Source organism: Rhinatrema bivittatum, chromosome 4, assembly GCF_901001135.1.
Source record: "Rhinatrema bivittatum chromosome 4, aRhiBiv1.1, whole genome shotgun sequence".
In the NCBI taxonomy this organism is placed as follows: Eukaryota; Metazoa; Chordata; class Amphibia; order Gymnophiona; family Rhinatrematidae; genus Rhinatrema; species Rhinatrema bivittatum.
The window spans coordinates 134,340,891-134,368,510 of NC_042618.1; the positions used below are offsets into that span (position 1 = coordinate 134,340,891).

The window sequence follows — 27,620 nt, forward strand, 5'->3', positions numbered from 1 at the left end:
CAATGTAATCCCATTTTAGCATTTGAAAATTCATATGACCCCAGAGAACAATCATACAAAATTAGCAGGGATAAGATTCCTATCTAACAATCACTCCTCTCTCACCCTGACCGCATCCAGCTAAGCCCCTCTTATCCTTAACCCTCTCTAGTCAATCCGTTATTTCAAACTCCACCCCCTCCAAAGGACCTCTCATAACCTCCTCTCCTCCAGCATACCAGCTTGCTCAACTTCTGCCTCTCCAGCTGATACCCTCTTGCATTCCCAGCTCATCTCACTTTACAACCTACCTCATTTTTCTCACCCCTCAGCCCTTTTCATATCCCCTGCTGATCCTCTTTTACCCCAAGCCCTTCTTATAACCCCCAACTAATACGCTGTCATCCCCTCTATCTCATCCCCCCCATTCTCATCCCCCCATCCCTTATCACCTATCAAACTCTTCTCTTACATCCCCCACAGCTGAACCACTCTCAACACTCTAGCTCCTCTCATACCTCCAATCAATCTTTCATTCCCCTTCTCTCACCCTCCACAGCCAATCCCTCTCCAGCAAATCCAACCCTCAAAACCTTCCTGAATCTGATCCCTCACTTTAAACAGCTTCTTCTCTAAACATCCCCCTTTTCAGTGTCAACGGCAAGATTTTCCTTTGGGCCCTAGGTCAAAGTTGGATGTAACTGGTGAGAATAGATGGCAGGTTGATAGGAGCAACATATTTCTCTTGGGTAGTTTAAATGGTGGGTAAGGAGAGAGGAGCCATATCATTCTCGATCAGCCCATGCACACACAGCTCTCCCCTCCCCTTGTGGCTGGTTCTAAGCCTGACATTGATCTACAAATGCTACCTGCATTAATAATGAAAGTCAGCTCAAGGCCTATGAGCCAGTGCAAACTCATAGGCTTTGCAATAGCCCCAGTCCCTCCTCATGCAGGACTTCCTGATACCACAGAAACCCATGCGAGGGCAGTACCACTGCAAGGCCTATGAGTATGTGCTGGCTCACGGGCTCCACATTGACTTCCACTACTAATGCTGCTAGTGCCTAAAGAATAGTGCCATTTGAGGCAGTCGTGACCCCCAACTGAAGTTTTGTGTGGTCCCATTTTGGGTCCTGACCCACAGTTTGGAAAGCTTTGGTGAAATTACAACTCAGCATTTGCTTTGGCCATACCCTAGATGTTTCAGTGGCTAGAACCTCTCTTTCCATCTGTTGTCCAGGGTTGGGCCTTTTAATGCAGACTGTTCCTACCTGGAGCCTTGTAAGAGTGCTAGCTAGAGGATATGAACTACAGATGTTGTCTCATTCAATGCAGGGTTTATTCATAATACAAAAGGTAGCAGGTTCTCTTCACCTTCATTAACTTGAACATTAACACATAATAGGTTCACAATACTCAGTCAGTCCTGTCTGAGTCAATATATTCCAGTAGCTTTCACATATTACAAATATTACCAACAGATGCTCAGGGTTACGAATCTCCCTCATCCCAGGAGCCAAAGCACAGCTTACAACCTTCAAATTGCTGGGAATACTGAGATATCCCCAATGAATCCAAGTCCTCTGGCGGAAAGTGGGGAAGTGAGAGGGGTTGTTACAGGCCTTTCTGTCTGGAAGCAGATATGCAAGCTTTCTTAACTCACTTGGCTACAAATAACAGACTCACCCTGTGGCTCAAGGGCACAAAAAAAGTCATCCAACAGAGCAGACCCCAGTTCAAGACCAGTTCTGGTTCTTTATTTCCCTTACAAACCTGGAGCAGTAAAATGACAGTCAGGCATTGTTGAGAAGACTCGGCCCTTGCCTTTGATAATTCTAATTGGTTCAGGGCTTTAAGTTTTGTAGCGATGACAAATAAGAAGCTTTCTCATTTTCTTGGCCTACTATCATCAGATCTTTGCCCTATTTGCTGGAATTCAGATTTGTCATGTTGCTACCTCTCTTAACCTCCCCTACCTATTCCAAGCAATTTGAAATACATAGTCAATCCATAAACTGTTACCTTCATCAGGAATGGATGAACGTAGATGCTAACTTGATCATGCTGTCCAATTCACAATTTTTTCAGTTCACTTAGGCCTGGATTTTCCTACGGCGCAGAGCTCTTTCAATCGCGCGGTAACGGGGAGGTGAAGTGGGGGCGGCCTGCAAAAGCCGGCAGCATCGCACCACCGCGGTGTTATCACTGTCGGTTTTCGCACCCAATAGCGCCATCGTAAAAGGTGGTGCTATTGGGCGCGCTACTGGCAGCAATAAGGGTTCTTACCTTTTCGCAGCCAGCGATGCTTCTGCCGCGTCCGCCCTGGTGCCGCTCCGACTCCTCCTTTTCCGGTGCCGCCCCCGACTCTGCCCCGATCTAGGTATCGCACGCGAAAAGAGACTTTTCGCGTGCGATAGGGTTAGAAAATAACCCCCTAAGTTAGCACTTAAACTGTTTTAGATCAACTGGAGGGACTCAGTTTTGCATAGTTTCAGTCAGTTTCTATTTTTTAAGCTATCTTAGAGTTTAATTCAATGGCAATGCAATTCAGTTTATTTATATATTTGGGAAGTAGTTAGACTTAGAAAGGGTAATTTTAAAAGGCAGTTCTGCAAAGAAAACAGTGCTTTACTTGTGAAAATGTCCATTTAAAAAAATTGCCTTTCCAATATTTATTTTTTATTTATTTATTAATATATATTTGTTTTAATATGCAGGTAAAAGTACATACTTAAGACCTATATGCATGCACTTATACCCACATTTGGGAGAAGCATTCAGGGGGGGGGGGGGCAGGGTCTAGATGGGGGGGGGTTTGTTTACATGCATACCTTTTTAAATTTAAAAACTATGCATGCAAATTTTCATGGCAAAACTACCTGCACATAATAGCAGGTGTAATTTTCAAAGTGAATTGATATGTGTAAGATCACTTTGAAAATTGGTGTAATTTATATGCATAACAGCCCGCAAATGTATGGAGACTGTTAGCAAATTACCCCCAAAGTGAGTAATCCAGCTCGTAGTTATACTTGTCCTAGCTCAGCAAACTCCGTTAAAATTGGAAGTTAGAACCAAGATGGGTATCGAAATAAAAAGTCACTATAGTTACTCCCATATAATCAAATCTATAATTTTAACAATGACATTATAGAATATTTTCTCTCTCTCTTTTTTTTTTAACTCACTTTCGTTTTCCCATTTAAAAAGTTTGCAATTTATGAAAAGGTTTAAACTGAGCCCTTCAGGTCTTTTAAACATTATATCACAAGAACAACTTGAGTATATAATTAAACTGTAGTTTTCATCAATCAAAATCCAAGATCTTGAAAGAAGCTAAACTAAAATCCTATATAAATTCTTGGAGAATTTTGGCAGATTTTGTCAATTTTTTTACTTCGTTTTCCGGTTCTGATCATGGGGTGAGAATTGTTTTTCTATTATAACACCAAAACTACTTTCCAAGGTACATTTTATAAATTAAATGAATTCTTTAATTATTTTGTGATGAGAATGAAGAAAAAGTGTTAACTGTGTTAGCTGTCAGATTGATAAGAGAGGAACCTCCAGCTAATCACCAGAATTAGCTCTTCAACATGTTAATGATTATTTTGACCTTATGAAGTATTTATCAAATATAGCAGTACTTTTTATTTCATTTTATGAGAATATTTAGAGTAATTCCTAGCACACAAAAAACAAGCTGGCTTTTTATCTATATTTTTTATAGTGTAAAGAGGCAACATACAGTACCTTGATTTCTTCTACTTCGTCTGGTACTATCTTGTATGCAGATACAGTCCCACCCAACCTGCAATATAAAAAAAAATTCCCTCAAAAATTAAATACAACATGCTCGATAAAGAACTCTAATCAATCTTTAATTCTATTTCTTCATCATCTGAAATCTCAACAATAAAGAGGAAATTTTCAAAAGGTTTTGAGTGTGTAAATGGGCTTATGGACTTTTGAAAATTGTTATATATGTTACTTAAGCACACAATTCCTGTGAAAATTACTTCCTAAGCCTCTATCTCCTAAGCTGCTAAGTATACGATAGACTGCAGTAGCAATAAAGGAAATGGCTGATGATTCCAATACCATCCAATGTGTTCAGAAACTAGACAGTTTCACACGCTCCTAGGAGTTTAAGAGGGTCACCTCCATGTTAATATTACCAATAGCAGTAAATTCTGATACAAAAAAAAAATTGTACCTGCAGTTGTAAATTGATTCATGGTAAAAACATTTTTTCTCTGTTGCGCAGTAACCTGCTGATATTCTATACTGTGAACTCTGGTATGGGCTAAAAGTAGAAAGAATGGCCTTAGAGAAAAATGGGCTGAGAACTAGAGTAGCCAGGATTCAAATGCCAGTTCTCCCACTGACACTCCTTGTGACCTTGGGAAAGTCACTTTATCTTCCTTTGCCTCAGGTACTCACTTAGAGGTAGATTTTAAAAGCCTTGCGCGCGTAAAAACGGCCACATACGCACGTAAGTGGGCTGCAGGGGAGCTACGCAAATTTTAAATAGCCGAGAAAAAGTAGGCGGAAAAAAGGCAGGGCGTGGGTGTTCCAGAGGTGGGACCAGCATTGACGTGCATAACCCCTAATTTTCCTCAGCCAGTGCGCGTATCCTACGCGCGCCACTTTGCTACAACTCCTTAGTAGATGTAAGAGTCAGGGGAGAGGAGAGAGAGAGAGAGAGCCTCTTTATAAGGCTCAGCTTGACGCTCTATATTATGGACCATTGCAAGGGGCACTTTGACATCATTAAAGATTTTTAGACCCTTATAAGTGATGAAAATTCTAACAAGAGGAGTTGATTTGTACACTGCAGTCTCTGCTAGCTGCATTGTACAAATCAAGTCCTTTTCATCATTTATTCAGTAGTATTCATTTTACAATGAATACTACTGAATATGAATGTAACAACACCCCCCAACCCCAACACCCCCCCCCCCGATCAAATTGCCCCCTTACAACGGTCCATATATTGAGTGTAAAGCTAAACCTTATAAAGAGTCTCTCTCTGCGTACGCACGGCCCTTTTAAATTGTAAACTCTCTGGGTCAGGGACTTATTGAAACGTAATACTTATCACCAATATAAAGCACAGCATATGTCCAGTAATGCTATAAAAATGATAAATATTATTATATTATAACTAAGTTGGTTTACGGAGTTGAAAGTCATTAAAATTTGTTCAAAGTCCACAGGAACAATAACCACACAGGTAAACTCTAATGCATACAGTTTAGCAGCACTAGTCTGCCAATTCAATCAAAATAATAAAAGATATAAAAATACAAACAATTGTTCTATTACTTTAGCAATCAGAAGAAAACTCACACATTTTCTATTTTTATTAATCAAATAACACATTAGAGGTCAATTTTCAAAGGAATTAGGTACCTAACGTAGGGCCTCATTTATTGAAGATTTTTCCTCATTCTATGTCTAGAGGAAAAAAGCTTAAAGGTGAATTTTAAAAGCTGGCCGCATGCCAAAATCGGGAAATGGGTAGGCATCTGGCACTTGCACATGTCCACCTAATTTTATAAGGTGGGCACATGCGTACACAAGTGCTGATGTGCAAATATCTCACATCAGCCAAAAAAGGGACGTGGTGTGGGTAGGGAATGGGCATTCACAGAGAGGGCCAAGAGATGTGTGCGCAAGTACCTACGAGCCTGGGCGTGCGCCTATGTCTATGCTGTGTAACTTTACTTCTGCTATGGAGGAGGTGTAAGTAAAAAAAAGGTACAGACATCTGTGAGGTTTGAGGGGGTCTGGGTTAAGTGGGGGGGGGGGAGTGTGGGTTAAAGAATCAAGGGAGATTAGAGGACCCACCATAAACTGGGCAAATTGGTGGATGAACGAGTGAAACTGGTCGTCAGCTAGATGTGTGCCTGTTACAAAATACAGGCAGTTGTGCGGCTGTAAGCTTACGTTTCTGGGTGTGCACAAGCTTAAAATTAGAGGCACAAATATGCTCATCTAAGCAATTTTATAAATTGCCCGCATTAATAAATCTCTTAGGGTAGCAGGCACCTAAATCAAATATTTTGAAATTTGCCTAATTCCTAAATTTAGGAATATATTTTCACTAGGAGGTGGATTTTCAGAAGATTTAACTTGCTAACTTTGTTCAGCTGTTAAATCTAACTGGCTAAACATTCCCTGTCTTACTGGCTACAATTCTCTGGGCAAGGATGGTAATTTTCAAACTGTCGTGCAGGAGCACATATATGTGCGTATGAAATAAAATCGGCTGTACGCTTGTACATGTTAGCACAATTTTATATGGATGTGTGCATGTGTGTGCAAATGCCGGCTCTACCGCATTAGTGGGGGGGATTTTATTAGATACATGCACCACTGCAATAGCCCTTCTTCCCAGTTTGCTCCCAGTCATCCAGCTAAAGGAGTGAATTTTCTAAACACCCCCCCCCCCCAATATTTAATCTCCCTTTTACATTTGATCCTTAAAAACCTGCTGACTTGCCAATTTTTTTTTATTTTAATATTTACACACCGTCCATAACAGAAGTAAAGCTACACTGTAGGAGACCCCGTGCACGCCTGTGCACATAAATACTTACACGCACATTTCAAAGTAACTTCCCAGACTGCCCATGTCCCGCCCAGACCACGCCCATGCCTCACCTTTTATGTTTTTGAGCTGTGCGCATGCTCTTTTTAAATCTGTATGGCACGCGCCAGCCTGAGACAGCATGAGCATCTCCCAACTTTGCAGCACAAAGGGCATTTAAAATCGACCTTTAAATGTGCATGATATACAAATTTAGTCAATTAAAATGTGGCTGAGGCCAGAGGCCTTCTTAGGGTGAGTTTTCAATTTAGTCAGAGCATATTATCAATGCTAACTGGCTAAATTTTACCAGTCAGCTCAAATTGCACAAATAATTGCAAACATCTAATTGGAGAAGTTTTGTCTAGCTACATTTAAGAACATTTTAAACCATAAACCTAGCTAGTTCGGTTTTCCTGAAAATTTGGTTCCAGATAACTGAGTAAAATTATCAGGTTATCTTACCTGCTCAGCAGAATGTTGAGAACAGCCACAGAACAGAAACAAGTAATTTTTGAATAAGGCCTATTATTTGCATTCCTTGCATTTTGATCTATTCAAACAGTACTTTGATTAGAAAATCTAGACCTTCTCAGGTGAAAGGAATTCAGATTTAGAACCCTTCAAACAATACAAAATTTAAAAAAAAAAGAATAGTTTACTTCAAATTTTTTTTAATGCATTTATATATTCCCATGTTGCAAACTGTTAAATAGCTGTGGAAATCTAGGATAGATGTGAAAATTCACCAAGACAGTTGATTTCAATAATTTTGGTATGCCACAGGATCCTGCTGTCTTTTAGCAGTTGGTGCTATAAATCAGAACAGCACGAATTCTCTTTTCAAGTTCAGGAGTTTGAAAAACTGTGCAACTGTTGACTCTGCCAAGAAAGACATCTGTACATCTTTTGTCAATGGCACGATTTTTTGACAAGTAAATGTAATAAGTAACAAGTAAATGTCCTTATTTATCAGGTGTTAGTAAACTTGCTCATATTGTATTTCTTTTATTTAGTTTTACAGATACCGCTAAACAGTGGCTTAAGTGAACGACCCTAATATGCAAAACTTTCTAAATATTGATAACCATATAGAAAGATAGTTAGTAGGCTGGTAGTATTTTTAAATATAAGCTACTAAGATGACAGCTTAACATCAGCATAACTACAGGGCAGTTCTGTTACATGGCTTTGTACAGCATTTCTACTACAACCTAAGGATCAACCTAAGAATTATCCAAATATAATACCCACAAATATATGAGGCTGCATAAGTCTCTTCACATTTCTTTAGATGTGAAAGAGGGGTCTACATGATCTCAAAAATGTATGTAATGTCAACGAATCCAATTTTGTCCATGGGACAAATATATTTATTGAGTCATTCCATATCAAGTGGACCAGGTGTCCATGCTCAACCTCCTCCAAATCGAACTGTACTAAATTTTTCACCTGGATCTCCATTGGTTGGCGGTCACCGCTGAGTACCATGTTCTGCGCAACCTAAAATGGCCATTTTGTGTACGTGCTACAGCCCAACAACACCTCTCAGAGGCCTGACATTCTGTGGAATAGTACAACCCCTGATGGTAAGTCCTAGTAGAAAGTTTGGAACATAACGTGAACTTGCCTCCCTTATTATGGGCCAGCAAAGTATGTGAAAAAGTTTACAAAAGAAATATAAGCCTACTTTGACTCCTCAACTCCTGACTTGTACTTTGATTCAGGCCCTGACTTGACCAGTAGTCATGGCCCATGGCATATACGTTTAAGATTTGCACTAAGAGGCTTTACAGGCAACTGGAAACAAAGATATAATTACAAAAAGGCACAATGTCACTTTTTTATGCAAATTTTTGCCAATTTTCAGATGCAAATATTTCTACTGTGCAGTTTTTAAATCTTTTATTTTTTATGTCATTTGAAAGAGCATCTTTTTTCTACAAAAGTCACCCTGTTTCAGTTTGGACCTGAACTTGCTTTGGTCAGAATTAAGGCCCCAGCGATATGCATCATTTCCATGCATGGGCGCACTATGGGGCAGATTTTCAAAGGGTTGCGAGCATAAGATACGCGCCTAACCCTCGAAAAGCTACCCCTTCCACCCCCTGCGCGTGCCGAGCCTATCTTGCATAGGCTCGGCGGCGCGCGCAAGTCCCAGGACGTGCGTACGTCCCGGGGCTTTCCTGGAGGGGCGTGTCAAGGGGGCGTGTCGCGGCCAACGCGTCATCGGGGGCGTTCCGGGGGCAGGGCCGTGGGCATGGTTCCAGCCCAGGGGCATTCTGGGGGTGTGTCCGCGGCCTCCGGACCACCCCTCGGACTGGAACATGGCGCGCCGGCAGCCGGGCAGGCGTAACTTGTAAAATAAAGGTAGGGGGTGGGAATTAGTTAGGGCTAGGGGGTGGGTTAGATAGGGGAAGGGAGAGGAAGGTGGGGGGGGGGAACTGGAAGGAAAGTTCCCTCCGAGTCTGCTCCGATTTCGGAGCGGCCTCGGAGGGAACAGAGGATGGCTGTGCGGCTCGGCGCGCGCAGGCTGCCGATTTTGTGCAGCCTTGCGCACGCCAACCCTGTATTTTATAACATGCACGCGGCAGCGCGCACATGTTATAAAATCGGGAGTAGATTTGTTCGCGCCGGGTTGCGCGAACAAATCTACTCCCAAACGTACCTTTTAAAATCTACCCCAATGTTAGAAAGAGGCATCTTTGGTGCCCTGCTGTGTAACATGCAAATGAGCTAGAGAGATTAAATTTTACAGTACAGCGAAGCATGTTATGCTTTCCATGCTTGTAGTTTATGACATCTTGTTTCGACATACTATTATAAATGACCTCTCAAAATGCTGTATTATTTACTGCATGCAAACCTGAACATGCAAAAGTATCACCTTCACAAGGAACTATGGAAATGTCATGTTAGCAGTGTGTTGTGGCAGAGATTTTGGGAACATGCCCTGGCCTATGACACCATTGTGCTCTTTGTGGAATCAGATTTTTCTTTGTCCCAAAGGAGGACATTGAAGCAATCAGACCTATTCAGGATGAGAGGTTTCACAAAGGTCATACAGTTGCTGGCACAAAGAAAAATCATCAATTCAAGCCCATTGATGCAACTAAAATTTGCATTAGCAAAATGTTGAATGACGTCACTTCATTCATTGCAAGTGTTCTAGAACATGAACATGAATATTTTCCTGCCCTTCAAGAATCCAGCTTCCAACTGGTCAGTATTTAGCTTGCATCTATGACAATTCCTGCTGGATTGGCCATATATGTAAAATGTCAATTGAGGAACGTGATGTTTTGGTCAATTTCTTGCACCCCCAAGGTCCTGCCAGGTCATTTTACTGGCCACCCTGTAGAGACACCTGCTGGGTTCCAAAAGAGCACATTATTGCTATCCTTGATGCACCCATAAAACGACTTTATCAGGCAGGCAGTATATTTATTCACAAGCTACTTAATGGGACATTCAAAAGCTTGTGCAAGACAGTTTAAGAAATTCTCATATGTAGTGCTTTGCCTTTTCTTGTTTTGTGCTTAAATAAAAGCTTGGAGACCTGTGGCTGGTATCTTGTCTGGCTATCTGGAATGGCCCCTAAGTGATGGGGGTTGTCAGTTTTGCTGAATTGGCAGTGGCTCAGCCACCACTGGCCAATGCAAGGTAACTAATCAGCATACAAAGTTTTGCACTGACTTTACTAATTTATGAAAATATGTCAAAAGCTAAAAGTGTGGTAAGCACAGTAAAGTGAGCTGCATTGTAACATTTCACATCTCTAGCTCATTTGCATGTTTCACAGTTGGGTGCCAAAGATGGCTCTTTTTAACCTAGTGCATTCACACATGCAAATGATGCTTGTCTTTGGGACAATAATTCTGACAAAAGCAAGGCTGGGTCCAAGACTAAACAGGATGTCTTTTGTAGCAAAAAAGGGGCTCTTTCAAATGACATTAGAAAGAAAGAAAAATAAAAAACCACACAGTACAGATATTTGCACCCAAAAATGGTGAAAATTTGCATAAAAAGGTGACATCATTTTCTTATGTAATTATATCTTTGCTTCCAGTTTGCTACAAGCCTCCTAGTGAAAATCCTAGATGTACATCCTGGGCCATGACTATTGATACAGTTATGGCCTGAATCAAAGTATATCAAGAGCAATGAGGAGTCAAAGTAGGCCTTAAATTTCTTTTGTAAAAGTTTTCACGTACTTTGCTGGCCCATAAAAAGGGTGGCAAGCTCATGTTAGTTTCCAAACTTTGCGTAGGAACTTAGCACCAGAGGTTGTAATAATCCATACAATTTCAGGCCCCTAATAGGGGTTGTTTGGATGCAGTGCCCAGACAAAGTGGCCATTTTGTGTTGAAGGAGCTCAGTACTCTAAGAGTGACCTTTGTTCAGCTGCCTCTAGCTCTTGAACCAACAGAGATCCAGCCGAAAAATGTTGTATAGTTTTGTTTGAGGCCCTAGTGAACATCACATAAAATTGTATTCAATTTGAAGGAAGTCCACTTGACATGGAAGTCCCTAATGGAAATCTGTGTTATATATTTTTATATATAATTTTCAAAAAAAAATCTACCTCTCCGTCTATAAAGCAATAATGCAAAAATCCACATCGCATGGGATAATAACCACTTAGCAAGGTTCAAAATTTTACTTTAACATTTGCATGTTGTGACATTTAATAAGCAACTCCAATTCCCTTGCCAATTTATCACTCCTCTAAAAGCAGCCATATTAAGTTTCTTGAAGAGAGACACACAGAGAATATAAATAGAATAGCAATGATGTCACACACATCATATACACAATTCACAGACCAATCAAACAGTGTGAGTGATGTAGAACGGGGTTGCAACCTGAAATGCCTGAGACAGTCTTTGCAATTCTGTAAAACAATTTGAAACGTAAAATGTTTCATGTCGCATGGGGAAGAAGCAGAGAGGTCCATATTTAGCCACTGTGTGGCTGGCTAGTTAGCCAGATAAACGTATCCAGCTAACTTAGCCAATATATATTCAGTGATGCGGGGCTGCCATGTCACTGAATATATGGGCTATCCAGAGTTAGATGAATAACGTATCCAGCTAACTCTACTCCTCCCAGTTATGTCCCCAGAATGCCTCTAATTTATCTGGCTAAATTCTAGTTGGTTAACTTATTATCCAGCTAGAATTTAGCTAGATAAATGCTCAAATCTTTATTTAACCAGATTGCTTCTGAATTATCTGGCTAAATGTTTTTGAATATAGATCTCCTAACTGCCTGTGCTAACTTTTGATATAATTGCTCAGGGCAATTTTTTTTCTGAGTGATTGGAAATTTTAATGAAATTAAAAAAATATACCTATTAAAAAATAGTGTTACTACATCAATCCTGTCAGTCATTTTTTTTTTTGCTCAGTTTAACACTGGTTATTCTCCATTGCTTACTTCTTGATTCATGCTCATAAATCTTGTTGGACTGAGATAACACAGATGCAATCATTGCTGGAACTGCTTCCACAGGACCAGGTGCAAGGAATAGAGAGTACAGTGAGCCCCTGTCTCTCTGCTGGTGATTAGGTAGATTCCAGGGTCTGCTTCTGCCAAATAAAATCCTCATATTCAGTCTCTATTCAGTCCAGATTTTTGTGCAAATTACACAAACGTGCTGTCACCATGCAACCAAGAGGGCTGTATTGCTGAGTGATAAATATTTACTGAACTGAATTGTTTTCTTTCTCCAACTACCATGTTTATTTTGCTAATACCAGAAGGGATGCAACATTTTAGAACAAGTTATCAAGCATGTTAAATTTGGAATGGCAATTAAAAGATGGAAAGGAAAAACTGGGTAAAGTAACGCACCTTTTACACCAATTTTTATCCTCTCCCAAAGTATTTTCCAAATCAATGGACACAGCCAACAGACAAAGGGATAGACCAGGGGTCGGGAACCCATGGCTCGCGAGCCAGATATGGCTCTTTTGAGGGCTGCATCTGGCTCGCAGACAGTCGCCACACTTTCCCGCTGACCCAGCTGCTCCCCGATCCTCCTCCGCCCGGGCTTAAAATGCTGTCAGCCCGGGCGGAATGCGGCAGGACAGCTGGAGTCAGCGGCACCGGCGTGCTCTCTTCTTCCCGCCCCCCGCGGCCCGGAAGAGGAAGTGGAGAGTATCGGGTGCGTGCGCGGCAAGAAGAGGCCACGCTAGTGCGCTTGGCATCGGCCCGAAGAAAAGAAGACTGCAGCGCGGCTCGGAGGAAAATGAAGAGCTTCAACCGCGGCCGATGGGACTCCGCCTCCGCGAGGGCTGCAAATGAAGAGGTTAGCGTTGGGAGAAGGCTGCTGCTGCCGCGAGTTCCTGGGGTGGGGGTGGGGGAGGGGGAAGAGAGAGAGTGAATGAGCGAGCAAGCTGTGTTTGCTCGCTCATTCACTCTCTCTCTCCCGCACCCCCACCCCGGGAACTCGCGGCAGCAGCAGCCTTCTCCCAACGCTAACCTCTTCATTTGCAGCCCTCGCGGAGGCGGAGTCCCATCGGCCGCGGTTGAAGCTCTTCATTTTCCTCCGAGCCGCGCTGCAGTCTTCTTTTCTTCGGGCCGATGCCGAGCGCACTAGCGTGGCCTCTTCTTGCCGCGCACGCACCCGATACTCTCCACTTCCTCTTCCGGGCCGCGGGGGGGGGCCTGTGTGTGTGTGTGTGTGTGAGAGAGATTGCATGTATGTGAATGATTGAGAGCCTGTACATGTGAAAGAGAGTATGTCTGTGATTGAGAGCCTGCCTGTGAGAGAGAGAGCATGAATGTAAGTTTACCATTGGGAACCTGAATGTGTAAGTTTGTGATTGAAAACCTGTTTGTGTGAAAGAGTATGTGTGTATGAGATCCTTTGTGTGTGAGAGAAATCATGTGTATGTATGATTAAGAGCCTGTGTGTATAAGTAAGAGAGAGATCATGCATGTCTGTGTGTGATTGAGAGCTGGTTTAGGTGAGGGAGCTTGTGAGTATGTGATTGAGAGCCTGTGTTTAAATGAGAGAGAGAGACCATGTGTGTCTGTGTGTGATTGAGAGCTGATTTAGGTGAGGGAGCATGTGAGTATGTGATTGAGAGTCTGTGTGTAAATGAAAGAAAGAGAGGACATGTTTGTAAGCATGTGAATGAGAGTCTGTGTGTGAGAGAAAAAGACAGCATGTATTTATGTGATTGAAAGCCTGTGTGTGTGTGTAAGCGTGAAAAGATAGACAGCATGTGTGTAAATGTGTAATTAAGAGCCTATATAAGTGAGAGAGAAAAAAACATGTGTATATGTGAGTACTGAGAGCATGTGTGTATAGGTGTGAAATTGAGAGCCAGTGTGAGAGAGAGTGCTGGTATGTGACTGAGAGAGGAGAAAGTTCCAAGCAAACCACCCCACCTCCTGCTAATTCAGAACAATCTCAGGACACCTGGATATCAAACGTTCCCAGGTATGCAGAGCAAAAAAATTTTGGAACCTTATTATTTTTCATTACTGGGTCTTTGTGTCTGCTATTTTGAAATATTTTGTTGGTATCTGGAAATGTTTTATATGAGTTTTTAATTATTGGATATTCCACTCATCAGCTGTTTCGAAATATGTTCTTTTTGTTAGTACAGTTTTACTGCTGATGATTTTATATTTCTTGATTTGTTTTATAAGGATGGGTGATGTTTCTTTTTTCCTTTGTTACACTGCATACAGAGACTCTGGCTTGTTGCAGTTTCCAGTTCAGTTTTTTCTGCATGCTTCTTGTTATGCGTTTTGGTCTCTTTATTCTATGTTAGGTGAGGGACAGCACGTGATTCAGGTGAGGTTTTCTGCTGGCGTGTAGTTTCTGTGTAGGACTCTATAGCAGCCTGACTTGGTCCGTTTTCCTAATAGGAGATGTATTGGTGTCTTAAGGCCTGGTGTAATATTTTCAGAGACTTATTATACTTTAAAAGTGTGATCTTACATAAAATGCACACATTTACTTGTATTTAGTTTTAAACATATTGTATGGCTCTCATGGAATTACATTTTAAAATATGTGGCGTTTATGGCTCTCTCATCCAAAAAGGTTCCTGACCCCTGGGATAGACTAATATATTAGCATTTATACAGATTGTATAGGAAAGCACTACAACCATAAAGAGTTGCATGGGGACTGGAAAAGGGAGGAAATGAGGCAGCAAAGTAAACCACAATACAATTGGAAAAAGTAAGAATAAGGAAAGAACACAAAGAACGTTAAAGTTGAGCTTTTATGCTATATCCTCTAAATATAATCCAAACTACTTATTGTGCAGCAAAAACTGTTACAAAACCATATTGGATTTTAAAATTAAAAAACACTGTATTTTCAAAATACAATCCTGATAAATGCAATATAAAATCTTCAGAAGGATAGCCATGTTAGTCTGGTGTAGCAAAAATGACAGGAGTGAACTCTGTCCTCGAAAGCTCATGTTTTAATAAGTTGCTTAGTTTATAATGTACAGTATAGAGTTCAGTTCCATGAATTATCTTATTTTTTTTATTGTTTTTTTACAAGGATCTCAATACAAATCGAGGCTGTGGGATAGCTGCTCACAGATTGTATACTCAAAAAATGAGTACCTAATCACAATTTAAACACCACACACATGATCAACTTTTTTTTTTTTAATTTGGGAGGAAAAGACTTCAGATGCCAAACCATGGGCTAACTGCTCCAATTTTGTGATAGTAGAAAATAATCACTCAGAATATCCTCTACATTTTTTCTTTCATTTGTGACAAAACTCTTTATGACAAAATATTGTGCTGGAAAAAATATTTTAAATTTTATTTTCAATTTTCTCTATAACCATAAAGGAAGCTAAAGCTGTTATAAACATCCAATGGCACAAAAATTGTACTTAGCTAATGTAAAATGTAGAATCTCCTCCTTTTAGACTGCAAAAACTCTTCTCAATGTGATCCAGGACTTAATTTGTGGGGGAATGGCCAGGAACACAGTTCCCACACTTCTTTTCAACCTTAAGAGGCAGAGCAGCAGGGGTGTTCTTCTCCTGCCCCTCCCCTCCAGGCAGCCTGCAGGGAAGAGAAGAGGAAGGGTGAGGCTGGAGCAGACAGAGAAGAGAACTGCCACTCAGATCCCTAATCCTTCCTCATCCATCCTGTCTCTCTCCCCACCCCACCTCTCTTCTGTATTGCATGGAACAAAAGGGGAAGGGGGGATACTGAAGAAGACACTGCAGAGCAAAGAACAGACACACAAAGAGGTTGAATTAGCACAAGTTTGAAACTTGTAAATAGTAGTGCCAATTGTCATCCCTTCAATCCTGGCCTTGATGAATGACATTACTGTTCACAAGAACTTAATTTCTGGCAGAAGAACCCAGAACGGCATTCTGCCACCTTCTTTCTGGAGCCCAATATAGCGGAGCAGAGCCATGTAAATCAATTTTGTCTCCCCTGCAGAATAGAGCAGTGCCAATAGTTGCCTGGATAATTTATGTCCCCCCCCCAACCCCCCCAAGCTCTTGGAGGAAGCAGAGAAAAACAGAGTGTTGGAGCTGCTTACCCTGAGACAAGGGCAGCTACATGACTCAAACTTTTGTACAATTTCCCAGCACAATTGAGGAGCCAGTGAAGGAGAAAAGTCAAGGTCAAAAAGAAAGTGAAAGCCTGTCAGCCCCACTATTTCTGCCACTCCTGGGTGTGTGGACTTCCTACTTATCATGCATCCTAGGACCTACCACCTCTGCTGCTGGTGACTACATAGGAGAGGGTGAAGAGCCAAGAGAATTAGTGTGTGTGTGTGCGGGGAGTGGGAGATGAGTGAAGGGATCAGAGGAAGGGAGGAGAGAAAATGAAGTGATGTAGTAGGGCAAGAGAGTGAGTGAAGGAATCAGAGGAGGAGAGGGCATGATGAGATGTGAAGAGGAAAACAGTGAGTCAGGGGATCAAAGGTACTATGGGCATGAGTGAAGGAAACAGAAGGACCATCTGTGAGTGAAGTGATTGGAGGGGGTGCAGAAAGAGTGAATGGGGGGAGGAGAAGGGGAGAGGATAGGATTGGATGCGGTGGGGCAGGGAGAGAGAAGAGAATGAGTGAGAAAAGCACATGACATTGCTCCCTTCCTTTCATTCTACAGGAAGCAAACAGCAGGCCATGCTTTTGAATTCCAGATCCCACATTGCTGTCCAAGGAGACTAAGCACACCAATCTATATGGTGGACCCTCGAGCTACAACCGGCTTGACATACAAACAACTTGGGTTACAACCAAAATTTTAGTTTTGAGTTACAACCAAAGTCTTGAGTTACAACCTGAATGCCGGCCAAGGCTATGTGTATCCGCTCGTTCATGTGGTTGCTTCTAATTGGGTGTTTTTTCCTATCAATCACTTTTTTTGGGCTTGGTGGGTGGGACTTCTGCTCTGCTGTTGCAGTGATTGGCTGCTGTTGCTGCCCATGAGGCCTGTCCATCTCAGGTGCACTCAGAGCTGTAAATGTTCACAGGAGCACATAGGCAGACCCGGCATGGCAATGCAGCAAGCAACAGCATCACTGGTGACCAAGGAAGCTTCTGTGAAGCAGCAGAAAGGGAGTGTAGCACTCAGCTGGCTACAGCAAGGTATCAGGAGGGAAGGGATGAGCTGGGAAGGGGAAATGAGTGTTTGGGGGCCAGAGATGTGCTCTGAGGGGGTGGAGAGGGGGGAATCCTCCACCTCCTCTCTTCCTGCAAGCCAAAGATGTCAACTTGGTGAGTACAGTATGAAATTGTTGTTTCTGGTAGGCTAGGCAGATTTTATAACTTTTTGGTGAGTACACTTGGAAAATTATAGGTGTTTCTGGAATTTCGCACATTATACAACCCTTTTTTATTATGAAAATGTTAGGTAAGGGGTGCATTGGGAGGTTCAGAATGCATTATGGGTATTTCCATTATATCTTATGGAAAAAATAGTCTTGACTTACAACCAACTTGAGTTACAACCAGCCCTCTGGAACAAATTGAGCTCGTAAGTCAAGAGTCCAATGTACTCCCCAAGGCTGAGCAGAGCCTTTGATAAGGAGGCTTGCACCCTCCCTGAAGAGGAAGTTGCTGGAGGGTAATTTTCCTGGGGGGGGAGGAGCTTGAGGACCACCAGGGATAAGGGGTAAGGCTTAGGAGCTTTGGGATCACTGGGGGAAGGACAAGGATCAGTGGAGAATTTATGGGCAACTGGGGATGGAAGATATGGTTCACCAGAGTAGAAGGGGCTAAAGAAAGAGCTTGGTTCTCTCTACATTTCTCCTCCTTACCCCAGTGATCCATCTCCAGCCCTCATCAGCCCAACTCCCAGACAACCTTCATCCACCAATGCTCATCAAGCATGTTAAAAGTGTGAAGAGTACAACTGGCTATATGTGTGTGAGAGAGTTCATATCCAGCCTTGGTCTCGCCCCTTTGTACAAGTCACACCTGGCCTTAGCCCTGCCAGTCTTAATTCTACCCCCATCACAGTTTTACTTCCTTTTTGTCTACAAATTAAGCCCTATCTTAGACTTGAATAACGATAGCTCTGACCTGACCACTGTTTCGTTGTAGAGATTGATTTAGGGAGATTTCTGAAAAGCTTCCTAAAAATTATTAAAAAGGAAAAATGCAATTAAAATTGCCCAAAACTTGAAAACTCACAAAAAGAGAGAAAAAAAACTTATCAACATGATAGTGTGCTTCTTTTTCTAATACAAAATATTTTCAAATTTGGCAGATGCTTACATGAAAACACTGTGCAATAACAGCTAGCAGCATAGTATATTTAAATGAAAACCTACCAATGATATTCCAGAGAATAAAGAATTTTAATTGGTCCTTCAAACTTTAGCCAATCAGACAATGACATACATTGATATTTGATTATAAAACACAAATCCTCTGGTATCTGAATATCCTAAAGATCATCATAAAAAATGTCCCCATTCAATATCAAATGGCTCAACACTAGACAATCTAAAGATCCATCTTTGTTCGAGTCAAAATTTTATCTCAATTCCCACTACGTGAATGGCTCTGTACTAGATCGATAACAAAGAAATGCAGTTTTTCAAAAGTATGTGCCATATCAAGGCAGTGTGTGACACCTCTATGCGTTTATGTTTGAAACAACTGTGGTGCTCTGAGATCCTAATTAGGAAACTTTTAATAGTTTCCCAGTATAAAGTTTTGGGTACAGGCAGAGAGCAACATAAATAACAAATGCTGAAGCACATTTAGTCATATCTCAAAACATATTCCTTGTATGTAAAGATGGAACTTTAAATTTTCTAGTGTAGAATCATATGGTTTAAACACATGATTGAATAGGGACATTTTTTTTTATCATTAGAATGCTGCTAGCTGTTATTGCAAAGTGTTTTCATGTAGGCATCTATCATGTTTGAAAGTGTTTTGTGTTAGAAAAAGAAACACACTATCATGTTGGTAAGTTGTTTTTTTCTCTCTTTTTGTGAGTGTTCAAGTTTTGGGCAATTTTTAATTGCATTTTCTTTTCTTTTTAAGAATTTTTAGAAAGCTTTTCAGACATCTCCCTAATGCAGCCTGCACGGCAAAACGCTGGCCAGGTTGGAGCTGTTGCTATTCAAGTCCAAGATCATATTGAGAAGAGTTGTTTGCAGTCCAAAAGCAAGAATTTCTGAATCTTACATTAGCTAAGTACAATTTTTGTGCCATTGAATGTTTATAAAAACTTCAGCTTCCTTTATGGTTTTAGAGAACATTGAAAATATTAAAAAAAAAAATTTCCAGCACAATATTTAATTATAAAAAGCTAGATTTTAAAAGACGCGCGCGCACATGGACACACCGATTTTATAACATGTGCGCATTGCTGTGCACAAGTTATAAAATCTGATGCCCACCCAATTTTGTATCGGTGCACACGGGGGGTGGGGGGGGGATTTTTTAAAGCACGCGTGGTGATGCGATCGGCCCTTTGCCCAGTTCCCTCCCAGTCCACTAACCCTCCCCAACTAACCTATGTTTTTTTTTAGTTTTAAAACTTACTGGCTCTGATGAGCTGCAGTAAGTGGCTGGCCTGTGCTTCTCCTGGACAGGGCCTAATGGCTGCTGTCCCGGCCTGCTCCCACATGTTTTGCTTCCAGCCAGTCTTTGGCACCTACAAGGAAATAAGCACATGGCCAGGGCCCTTTAAAATCCCCGCAGTGTGCGCACAGCCTGGCCATGCACGTATCTCCTTGTTTTTATGTGCACCGGCGTTTAAAAATGGTGTCCCGCCATGTTGACCTGAGGCCTCCTAGGGCGCGCGCATGCCTCACGTCTTGTAGCAGTGTTGGCGCGAACCTTGGGGCGTCCCCCTCGAGTGACGTCACTGCTTTCCTCTTCAAAATGTTGCCCATTTGCTGATTCTCGCCGAGTTAGCAACAGATTGGATTTGCTACGGTCTGAAGCTGCTCTGCCAATTCTATTCTGCTGGAAGCTACCTTCACCCTCCGGGGTTCTACTAACCTGGGTACCCGCTCCTCAGGGGCCCTTTGCTTATTTTCCAGGTGCCTATCCTAATTACACGTACTCGCTCCTCGAGGGCCTGTGTGCTTATCCTGGTGCCTGCTACCAATTCTTCAACCTGCTGGAACACTACCTATCAACTACAGAGAGTGAGTACTACTTCTCCCAGTCTGTCCATCTACAGCTCCTTGCTGTCCATCTGCATCGGGCCCTATACCACCATTGTGGAATGGGTCTTCTCTGCCGAGGATCCAAGACTGTTGATATCTATCCTCTCTACTGCTCACTGGGAACTCTATCTACTCAGCTACAAGGGAGTGTGTTATAACATCTGCCAGTCTGTTTCTCCTACAGTGCCTTACTGGACATCTGCATAGGGACCTTACATCACCATTGTGGGACGGGTCTCCCATGCCGAAGATTACAGACTGTTGCTGTCTAATCCACTCTCTACTGCCACCTCTGGTGAACCAGACAAGCTGTATAATAAAAGATATATTCTCTGTGTTTGTGCATCTGAGTCTAGCCCAGTGCTACAGTTCCCTACGGGGCTCCTCCCCATAGAGGTACTATCACTGTTGCCCCTGTGAATCCATCAAACACCTCGATATCATAACACGTCCCATTCCTTCCTTTGGATGGTAGAAAACCAGGCACATCTGGAGTCAGGGACGGGACCATGGACTATCTGGAACTGAAACATCTGATATGGTATTCAAGACTGAAAACATGGAACGGAGACCTGGAAGATCAGAATTCAAGGATGTAGACAACACTGAAGGTGCAGATGGACTGGAGCAAGGATAGTGAGACAGCATCTCAGGTACTGGAGATCCAGGTGGCAGAGATCAAGACAAGGAGTCTAGGATGAGAAGAAGGTATAGATGAGGAGTATCTTGGAGTGAGCACTGTTTCTTGGTTCATGGTGGTAGCATGGAAGAATGGATCAGACTTCAAGCTGGATTCTATAGATGTGAAGATGAACTCCAGAAGAGCAAATAGACAAACTTGCAAGTGCCCGCTGTCTTTGGATAGGTAGTGGTACCAGGAGGACACGGATGGAAGTCCAATGAACATAGTGTAGCCGATGGAGAGTTGCTACAGTTTCCCAGAAGGTGGTGAAGTTGTTCGTAGAACTGGATGGTCAGTAGGAATCGCTGTGGCACTTGTGCAAGGAACTGATCTGTAAAAGGGGATACCTAGAAGACGGTGAAAAGGAGGTACCTTTTAGGACCGAGTCGAGGAGTCACTTATGATAGATGAAACTTCAAGGGACAGGCTCAAAGACAGTAGAGGATTTCAATGGGTACGCAGTGAATCCCCACAGATGGAAGGTCGAACGCAGGTGATGGTGAATGTCCCTGCAGAAGTAAGTCACTGGTGGAAGACACAGGAGTTGGTGAATACTCAGTGACTTCGTAGAGCCATACGGAAAGCTTTCTGAGGTGATGGACTGAAGATAACCACATGGGTTCTTATGGATCCAAGGATAGTAGAATTGAATCACCATGTAGTCTCAAGGAAGACAGGGTCCTTCCAGAAGGATGAATAGCACGGCAGTGCAGGCATACTGGACCACTGGAAGGTGATAGTGCAGTCCTTAGCTTGGCAGTGAGGCCATATAGCAATTCGGATGGTAGGGAATCAGGATTTTCCAATCCTGATTCTGGTGGCTTGGAACGCTGCGTGAAGGATGCTGGAGGACTCATGGTGGCGAGTTCTGGATGCAAGATAGCTCACGATGGTGATCTTGGGTAGAATCCACTTGCAAAATTGGAGAGAAGCTTGGCTGAAGATGGTTCCAGGGCAAGCACCAGGACAGTGCAAGCAGGAACTAGGTTGGAAGAGACGAGCTGTAGACAGGTCTTGGGTGCAGGCACCTCCTGCAGGTCATACAAACCCAAAACCCAGAGTGATGATGTGGAGTACTCTAAGTGGAGCGTACTCCCTGATGCTTGAGGACTCTTGACGTTGAAGATACTAGATGCTGGTCGTATGGAACCCAGGGAGCTGGAACACATCATAGTGGGAAGAATGGAGACGATTCCTGAAATGGTAGCAGGCGCATCCTGCAGGTTGAGAGTGGTTCCAGGACAGGACTTGGAGTGAAGATCTGGATGCAGGAACTTCATAGGTCATGAGATCCAGAGGACTGGACTTGGAGAGGGTCTGGACGCAGGCGCCTCCTGTGGGTCATGGAATCCAGACCGCTGTGGAAAGAGAACTAAGAAATGAGAAGGAAAAATTCTGGTTAGTAACAGAAAATTGAATGTCCAGGAAGCTGGAAATGGACAGGCTAGTACCAAAAAAAAAAAAAAATGTTTTCAGGAAAACTGGCGCCTCCAGCAAGTCGAAGGAATACTTAGGAGATTCAGGATACAAAGGTTCAGGAACAAAAGTTCTTGGATCGGAGATACTGGAACAAGCGTGGGCCCAAAACTGGGACAAGCTCACCGGACACATGGCCTTCGCAATCTGTTGGGGATCCGTAGGTGGGAACACTAGGGAGCACTCCCAATCCCCGGGAGAAGTGTGCCCTTAGGCCCCGGCGAACCAGGAGAGGAGCTCCAAGGAAGCGCCGAGGCAGGTGAGGCAATATCCCATCTGGGCTGGGACTGGAAGCCCAGGTCCCCGCCGATCTGCACAGCCTTGGTGAGGCCAACCACGCAAAGTTGGTCTCTGAGTGGTCCCTCCGACCACTCCAAGCCCTTTCGGACCTGCTGCAGAGAACAGCAAAGGTGGCAGGTCGAACAGGAGACAAGGGCGGACAGAGACTCTGGGATAGAAGATTCAGACATGGAGACTTGGCACGTAGATGAGGAGACGTGGAGACAAACAAAGTCCCTCAGGTGCCCTACACAGCCCGTGGGCTGGTCACGGACCACACTGGAGACTCGGACGAGGAACGTGGACACAGAGGGGGCGAGCAAGGCCCTCAGGCGCCCTACACAGCCCGGAGGTTGGTCACGGACCACGAGGGGAGCGGAACTTGGAACTCTGATTAAAAGCAAGGAACCTCAGGAGGCACAGGTTATTCAGGACCTGGAGCATCAGGCAGGACTGGGAAACATTAGGACTGGGAGCATTTCGGGACTTGGAACATGCAAACTGTCATAAAAGTCCTATATACAGATCCATTTTTTAAATAAAATCTGGATCTGCAATGGAAAAACAAAATAGGTCATTTTCAATCTACATGAATTATATTTTTATGAAATTTGCTTGCAACATAGATAATAGTAATTGAAACAATCTAAATATGCAAGAAAATAAACATTTAGTAGAACCCTCTAAAGAGTTACATCACATTATTCATTGGGTGATTTAACACTATGGGCCTGATTTACTAAGACTTTTTCCCCCCATAGACATATGGGAAAAAGCTTTAGTAAATCGGCTTTATATCTAAGCAATGAACAATCTTCCTTTAAACATTTAGCATCTCCACTCCTTATAATATAGTATTTAATTTAGATAGAATAATTTATACTATAGGTATTGTCCTTCAACTTCAAGTACTTGGTTGATGGCTTCTTTAATAAAAACCAATGAGAATTAGAATGATAGATGAATCATAGTCTAATAAATCTGTTTTTAATTTGCAAGCTCTGCATTATGAGTTATTGGTGATTTTTCTTAACAAGCTTATAAATGAATTCTTAGTAGCACAATATCTGTCATATCAGACTCACTTTATTTATACACAGACAGAATAAATCACAACAAAATGGCCATAAAATATGTATATATGCCGTGGCTAATGAAGACAAAAACTATGGGGTGAATTTAATAAGTGGATAATATTGTCAAGTGCTAAAATGCATTTGGCACTTTGGTTCTATGGCAGGGGTAAGGCAACTCTGATCCTCAAATGCAGCAAGCTGGTCGGTTTTTCAAGATATCCATCCTGAATATTCATGAGATGCATCTGCCTGCACTGCCTCCATTGCATACATATTCATTGTGGATATCTTGAAAACCCAACTGGCTTGTTGTACTATGGCCTTACCTGGCACTTTAAATCATTATATTGTCCAAGAAAAACAGTATAAAAGAAAAAAAGGTGGAAATTAGACCACTTGTAAATGCCAGTATTTGCAAATTTGCAGAAAGGATAGGCAGAACTCACAAGCAAAAGTTTCAGACGCTAGCACTGGCTGAAATTATAATTGGCTCAGGAAAAACAAAGTTGTTAAATTATAATGTGTATTCTCTGAGGACAGCGCATCAATTAATTACACGTATAGATACATCATCTGATGACTGAAGCAGAACATTTCCTAGAGACTTCTGGAAAAGCTTTTCTGAGCAAACCTGGGAATGTTTGCACTGCCCCCACCTCACAGAGCCCCTACAATCTTATAACTATCTTAGAAATAACTAAGACGGTAACTTTTAAACAGGTGCATGTGTATGCGCGTCTGCTGGCTCGCGCCCCAAATCACGGCTATTTTATTACATATGTGCGCAAAACCACTTTATAACATTTTTGTTGCGCAAAACCATTTTTTCTCTTTTTAAGATAATTTTAAATAAATATTTATGAATCACTTTTTCCAGATTAAAAATCACTTAAAGCGATGTAAGGAGGACAAATTAAAATAATGGTGTTGGATTCCACCCTTCAAATATGCTCAGCAGGACAGACTGATCAAACCTACTGTCATGTAAGGAATCAGTGTCCAGATAGCAATGGGATGTAAATGAGTGCACTGAACTCTGTGTTGCAGTTTTGTAAATCTCCTTAAAGGAAACTGATTAAGATCAGGACCATTGATGCTGCTATGGTTCTAACATTATGACCCTTAACGTAACCTTTTAGACCTGCCTGAGCAAAACAAAAAGAGATGCAAACTGTTATCCACTTAGAAATCATCTATTGGTTACTGCAATTCCAGGTCTGTTGAAGGTCAAAAAGAACTAAAAATGCTGTGTGGACATTGTATGGAGTTTGGTCTGCTCTAGACAGAAGGTGATGGCATTTTTACAATCCAAAGTGTACAGCGCTTGTTTATTTCTATGACCACGTGGCCTATGGAAAAATGGCAGAGTAACTGACGGTTAAGGTGAAAATCAGATACCACCTTAGGAAAGAAACTGATATGAAACTTATTGTAAGGTAGATGAGTTTCTATGTCTATGGCTTGAAGCCCAGTAACTCTTCAAGCCAAACTGACTCCCCCCAAAATATGATCTTCCAGGTAATAAAAGAGAACCCCCACAAAAATTCAGAGAATTGAATGAGGCTTTTTCCTTAGCTTGGTTAGAACCAGGTTAAAGTCCCACAACACAGCAGGTAGCTTGATGGGAAAATTCAACTGAAGCAAATGCCGCAGAAATCCGACATCTATAGATATATATTTGGATTTCTTTTTACAAACTGGTAATATGCACCAATTACACTGAGGTATATCCTAACAGAGTTGTTTTTGAGTCCCATTTTTGAAATATATAGAAGATAAAACAAAGTTGCTTTTCTGTAAAAGGATAATCAATCACATAAGTAGGTGACATCATCTGACAGTATAGGTACAAACAAAAACTCTTTCAGAGCCCAAAAAAGATCTTCTGTTAGGAAGTCAACTACATTGTTTTCAGATGAAATGCAGTTAATTAGAAATGCTGGAATGATTTTTACATTTGTATAATTCTTTTTATCTGTGTGTGTGTGTGTGTGTGTGTGTATATATATATATATATATATATATATATATATATATATATATAAATAGATAGATAGATACAGACATTCAAATACAGTTATTGTAATAATATTAAACTAAGTTGAGTTTGATGCCATTTAATCTTTTAAATGCATAAATGATGCAACCTTTAGGATTATATCACATTTGTTTTGTTAAATAGCAAAAGAGTTCCACTACAAATTGCATTTTTTGTTGTTTGCATCTACAGTGGCTTCGTTTTTAAATAACAAACTCATTGAGCAAGCAATCATTGCCATAAAAACATGTCATAGGAAGATTTGACTCATTACAAATAAGAAAAAAAGTCTGGTTGGAAGGCAAGATTTCTATTAGTTTTATCCAATTATGCTTTAAGGCATGTGTTGGTAATTTGACGTGACTGTCTACTGATACTGGCAGTTTATTAGAAGAATCTGATAGCTTCCATTTGCTCTTCTTGATTCTTTGTTAGATAATCTGAAAGCCATTGTTAGAATAAAGAATGGTTTCATGAAACTACTACTCAAATTCCATTGCATACTGTACTAAAATACACAAAAATATTAAAATGACTGTTGCAGGTGGTGCTAGTATACATATATTGGAGGTAATTTATAAAACATGTATAAAACTGGGTTTTATGCACATAAATTGGCTTTTGAAAATTTCTACTTTTACATTCGTAAATCCTTTGAAAATTCATTCAACAGGGCTGGATTTTCAAAATAATTAACATGCAAAAATGGGCTTTTGAAAATTGTTACAGTGTTATGCTACTCTTATGTGTGCAACTCCTTTACAAATTCACTCCATTGCCTCCTTGCTACTTATCTCCCCCCTCGACTAGAGCATACTCTTGATCAAATTAGTGTTTTTAAGAAGTACTATAACTTGCAATTAAAAACAAACATATTGAATTTCCGAAAATCTAACTTCACTAAAACCGCAACAATTTCAAATTAGAAGTGTAGTTGTGTATACTTGCAGTGCATTATAAAAGAATAAATCTTTGGTGCAGACTTCAGGATATATTAAGCTAAAACGAAACATATGATTAGATATAAAAATAATTTTTTTACACACAAAAGCTTTTCAAATTTAATCCCAATGGAGTGAATTTTTAAAGGAGTTACACATGTAAAAGTAGCCGTTTTCAAAAGCCCATTAACACATATAAAACCCAGTTTTCTGTGCATTAATCCTTTTGAAAATTACCTCCTAAAACGCTATACTGCCATAATACAGTAGCAATACTGGTTTATGGTTGTGGTATAACTGTAGTAGCATGACTGACAGTGGCATAACAGTAGTAACATGAAATCTGTTGCTTGAAATAAAAAACAATTTTGGGAATGGCTGTTGGATTCTAGAAGTAAAACCACATTACTACCATTATTTCTATTTAAAACCTATGTAATAAAGACTAACGATGCTATCTACGCTGTTTATGATGTGGTATTACAGAAGGATCTGCAGGTTTGTTTTTACAGGAGTTGGAAAGCATCAGCAGTGCAGTTTCCTTGAAGGATTGCCTTGGCTCTCTCTGCAGTATGGATATAAATATTTACTAGGCACATTTGCTTGAAAAGACGCTATGTTCAGAGAATCCAGAATGTTTATATGAATTGCTTCATCTTCCACCTGTTAATAAGCTAAGATCATCTGCTGCCTTACTTTCAACAATGAAAACAGATCATGCGGAGAGATGTTTTTCCTTTCATGAGCCAAAAGCTTGGAATCATTAACGTATTCAACAGAAAGCATTACAAATGAGTTTAATATATATCTATCTGACTTTATGTCCATCTATATTTAACATAGTAAATTATATGATGGCAGATAAAAACAGTCTATCCAGTCTGCTCAGCAAAAT

The 27,620-nt window shown here is 41.4% G+C and overlaps 1 protein-coding gene across 7 annotated transcripts in view; it reads right to left on the reverse strand.

Moving 5' to 3' along the window:
• Nucleotides 1-27,620, reverse strand: part of GPHN (gephyrin) — a 1,154,395-nt gene that overhangs the window by 746,775 nt on the left and 380,000 nt on the right. For 6 of the 7 annotated variants that reach the window (XM_029598877.1, XM_029598878.1, XM_029598879.1 and 3 more), the window contains one exon: nucleotides 3,736-3,793. In XM_029598877.1, coding sequence (XP_029454737.1) covers nucleotides 3,736-3,793 — 58 coding nt within the window. Of the gene's footprint in view, nucleotides 1-3,735; nucleotides 3,794-12,016; nucleotides 12,599-27,620 lie in introns of those variants that run through there. The other variant, XM_029598880.1, reaches the window with a different exon arrangement.